The sequence below is a fragment of the Orycteropus afer genome, unplaced genomic scaffold (genome assembly GCF_000298275.1).
Source record: "Orycteropus afer afer isolate SDZICR_OR568_19922 unplaced genomic scaffold, OryAfe1.0 scaffold00422, whole genome shotgun sequence".
NCBI lineage: Eukaryota > Metazoa > Chordata > Mammalia > Tubulidentata > Orycteropodidae > Orycteropus > Orycteropus afer.
In genome coordinates, this window is record NW_006922009.1 from 380,257 (window position 1) to 383,980 (window position 3,724).

Sequence of the window (3,724 nt, forward strand, 5' to 3'; positions counted from 1 at the left end):
TGGCCAGACTTTGTCTCACCTACTTTGGTCATGTTGTCAGAGGGACCATTCCCTGGAGAAGGATGTCATGCTTGGTAGGGTGGAGGGTCAATGGAAGAGGGGAAGGCCTTCAACGAGATGGATTGACATGGTGGCTGCGATGATGGACTCAAGTATAGCAGGGATCATGAAGCTGGCACAGGATTGGGCAGTGTTTCGTTCTGCTGTGCATGGGGTCGCTATGAGTTGGAAACAACTTGACGACACCTAACAACAACAACAACAAGTGGGTTTTGCTTTTAAATGATCAATATTAGAACATGTTTAATACTAATTGAGATGACTGAGTTCACCAGAAAGACTGATGATCAGGAAAAAGAAGGAATCACAAACAATTAAGTCCTTGAAGAAAGAGAGGATGGATGCAGAGCCTGCAGGGAGAGATCAGGGGATAGGCCTTTGTAGGAAGAGAGACACTTCTGCTTTGTCAAACTGAATGCAGGTCAAGAGAGATTTGGTAGATCTGTTGGTTAAAAGATGAGGAAACTCTTTAATTATGTCTGAGTTTGAACAAAAAAAAATGATGACTATGGTGTTTTGTTGAAGAATGAAGAAAACTCATGAGATAATAATGACAAAGTGTTGAGGTTTGTGAATTTTGAAGTGAAACCAGTCTTCATATTAGGTGATTTTTCCTAAAAATATTTTCAGCACTCAAACAACTAAAGTCAGTGTGGGACTTTGATGCAGGGAATTGCATATATAGTGTTTTAATGAGAATGATTGTGATTATGGACCACAAAACATAAGCTGGATAAGGGGAGAAGTGAAAATTAAAGAGAACTGATGCATTGTGAAAAATGAGTAGAATCAATGGACCAGAAGTCTCCATAGGATTTCTAGAACAAGTGAACTTGAGAGACAACAGGAAGTGGTCAGAAATGGATGGGATGTTTGTTTCATGAGTTCAGAGGGGCTGCAGATTCTGAAAATGACAGGGTCATCAGACAAAGTGTGACTTTGGAGGAATGAGTTCCTAAGAGGGAGAAAAGACCAATGGGGACAAGGATTTCAAGAAAATGAGATGTCACATTTCTGGGTATTGAAAAGTCTGTTTGATGCTTAAGGAGCTCTGGTGGCATAGTGGTTAAGGCATTTGGCTGCTCACCAGAAGGTCAGTGGTTCAAACCCATCAGCCGCTTCATGAAAGAAAGATAAGGGGGTCTGCTTCTGTAAAGATTTAAAGCTCTGGAGACCCTATGGTGTTTGTTATGAGTCAGAATCAATTCGATCCAATGAATTTGGTTTTTGGTTTTGTTTGATGCTTAGCACAATGAATGAGAAAAAGAAACACACCCAAACACATCACTGTGAAATTTCAAAACACTAAGGATCAGAAACATATCCTCAATGATTAGAAAGGAAAAAATAAGTTACTGAAGGAACAGGAATTAAGATGTCATTAAAAAAAAGATGGCATATAGTTTTTTGATCAATATCCTTGGATTTTAGAAGACATTGGAGAAATTTTCTCTGAGATCTGAGAGAAAATGATTTTCAACTTATGTTTCTTTACTCTGGCAAATTGGTAATCAGCAATGAGTGTTGAATAAACACATAACTCTCAGCATTTGCAAATAGCAAATTTGTATAGCCTTAGTTAGGCCTTGGAAAGGTGGAAAAGATCATTAATATATTGCATGCATTTTAATATTTTGAAATTAAATATTTTAAATTTTTATTAATTAAAATTAAATTAATATTGTTTCAATATTTTGAAATATTTAACATGCTGGAAATATTTACTGAACAGAATAAGGTCAAGTTTGCTTGTCCATTTTAATTCTTTTTGGTTTCAGGCATAATGAAAGAATTTTAGTCATGTATTGAAAAAGGCTTGGGCCTTGAACAAACTCCTATTTTTTTAACTGCCAAAAGAAAGCCTTTGTGATCCTAAGCTGTGTTAATGAAAGTATCTTCAGTACAAGGGAAGTGAGAGTCTTGCTCTACTCCCTTCTGGGGAGACCATGCTTTTGTTCATTAAGTCAGTTAGCTCATACATTAGGTATAAAGGCTGTTGTGGCTCTTGTGGGGTTCCTGGAGTAATGGGAGAGACAAATGTGTAGAGAATATATAATAAAGTGCTTGATGTGCTTACAGAAGTGTGTTTTAAGTGCTGCTGGATCCCAAAGGAATGAGGCACCATCAGAGATTTTACTTCTAAAGGATTTTAGGGAAGAGTAGGGGATTATTATGTTGAAGGCATTCCAGGGAGAGAAAGGTATCTGCAGATGTATGGAAAAGCATAGGTCGTTTGGAGGTCAGTGTCTTATCTACTTGGAGGTTCTTAAAGTAGGGGTTCTGTGGTAGTCCTTTAATGAAGCCAAGAAAGTTAGGACAAATCTAAAGTTATCTGATGCCTAGCCTTGCCTCTGTAAGTGGTTTAATGTGCACACTGATTCATTAATATAATAATACTCTTAATAATTATTTTAGAATTTTTTTAGCAATATTATCAAGAGGCAATGAGAATATTATATATAGCCAGCTTGGATAAAGCCTTTTGAAAAAATGCATTAGAGAAACTGTTGGTGGTTTCCATTAATATTGAAAAGTATACTTAGAGCACTATGACCAACCCTGGTTGATGTTGTTTTCATTATTTCCTCCAACTTTTTGGTTTAAAAAAATCATTCATCTGCTTTTTCATTTCACATTTTAAAATCTCAACATAAGTTATGCAAATGTATTGCTTATGATATGAATACAAATATTATTCATATCAGTGGACCTGAAATGCTCTGATGTGAATATGACTGACATGATGCTTTTTCGTGTCCTGGTTAATTAAATATATTTTTTCTCCATTTGTAGTAGTGGGAAAGGCATTTGACTGGGCTTTGGTCACCCAAATTTGTTTCATTTGAAGCTGAAATAGTTGTATCCACTGAACTGCTATTACAAGATCTAAAGGAAAAGAAATAAAAAGAAATGGATTGAACATTCATTTTGGCAACTATTTTGATTACTAATATTTTAGGTAGTATTTTAAAATACAAGTTTCTTCTTTTCTTCTTTCATATATATTATAAATGGAATTTATTAATTCCCCTTTCCATGAAATGTATACTCTGGAAAGTCTCCTGGGTCAAGTTTAATTATCCTATAGTACTAATCCTGAGAAAATGTTTAGTAATCAAAATAATACCTTTAAATCTTCAAGTCATTGATTCTTGTTGATCTTTGGTAACCTGAAAAACTCAACTTAAAAATACTGTGTTTGTCTTTCTAAATCCCAAGCCTAATTGCAAACTTTTCATTGCAGAAAAATCTAGTTTCCTTTCATGTGTTGATGAAAATAAGAAAAAAATAGAAGCTAAACTTATCAGCTGTTCCATGGGAGAAAGATGTTGCAGTCTGCTTCCATAAAGGTTAAAACCAAAGCCAAACCCACTGCCATTGAGTCAAATTCTGACTCATCGTGACCCCCATAGGGTTGCCAAGGCTGTAAATCTCTATGATTTATTACTTCAATTGCGTCATCTTCCTCCTGCAGAGCAGCTGGTGGGTCTGGACCACTGACCTTCTGGTTAGCAGCCAAATGCCTTATATACTGTGCCACCAGAGCTCCTTCCATAAAGATCACAGCCTTGAACTCTGATGGGGGCAATTCTACTTTGTCCTATAGGGTTGCTGTGAATCAGAAGCAACTTGACAGCAACAGGTTAATTTTTTTTTTTTTTTT

General features: G+C 36.0%; 1 protein-coding gene across 1 annotated transcript in view; it reads left to right on the top strand.

Moving 5' to 3' along the window:
• BBS9 (Bardet-Biedl syndrome 9) overlaps positions 1 to 3,724 on the top strand; it is a 784,410-nt gene that overhangs the window by 322,869 nt on the left and 457,817 nt on the right. Inside the window, 1 exon segment of the mRNA XM_007953988.1 lies at positions 1,256 to 1,295. Within this exon segment, the coding sequence (XP_007952179.1) occupies positions 1,256 to 1,295 (40 nt within the window).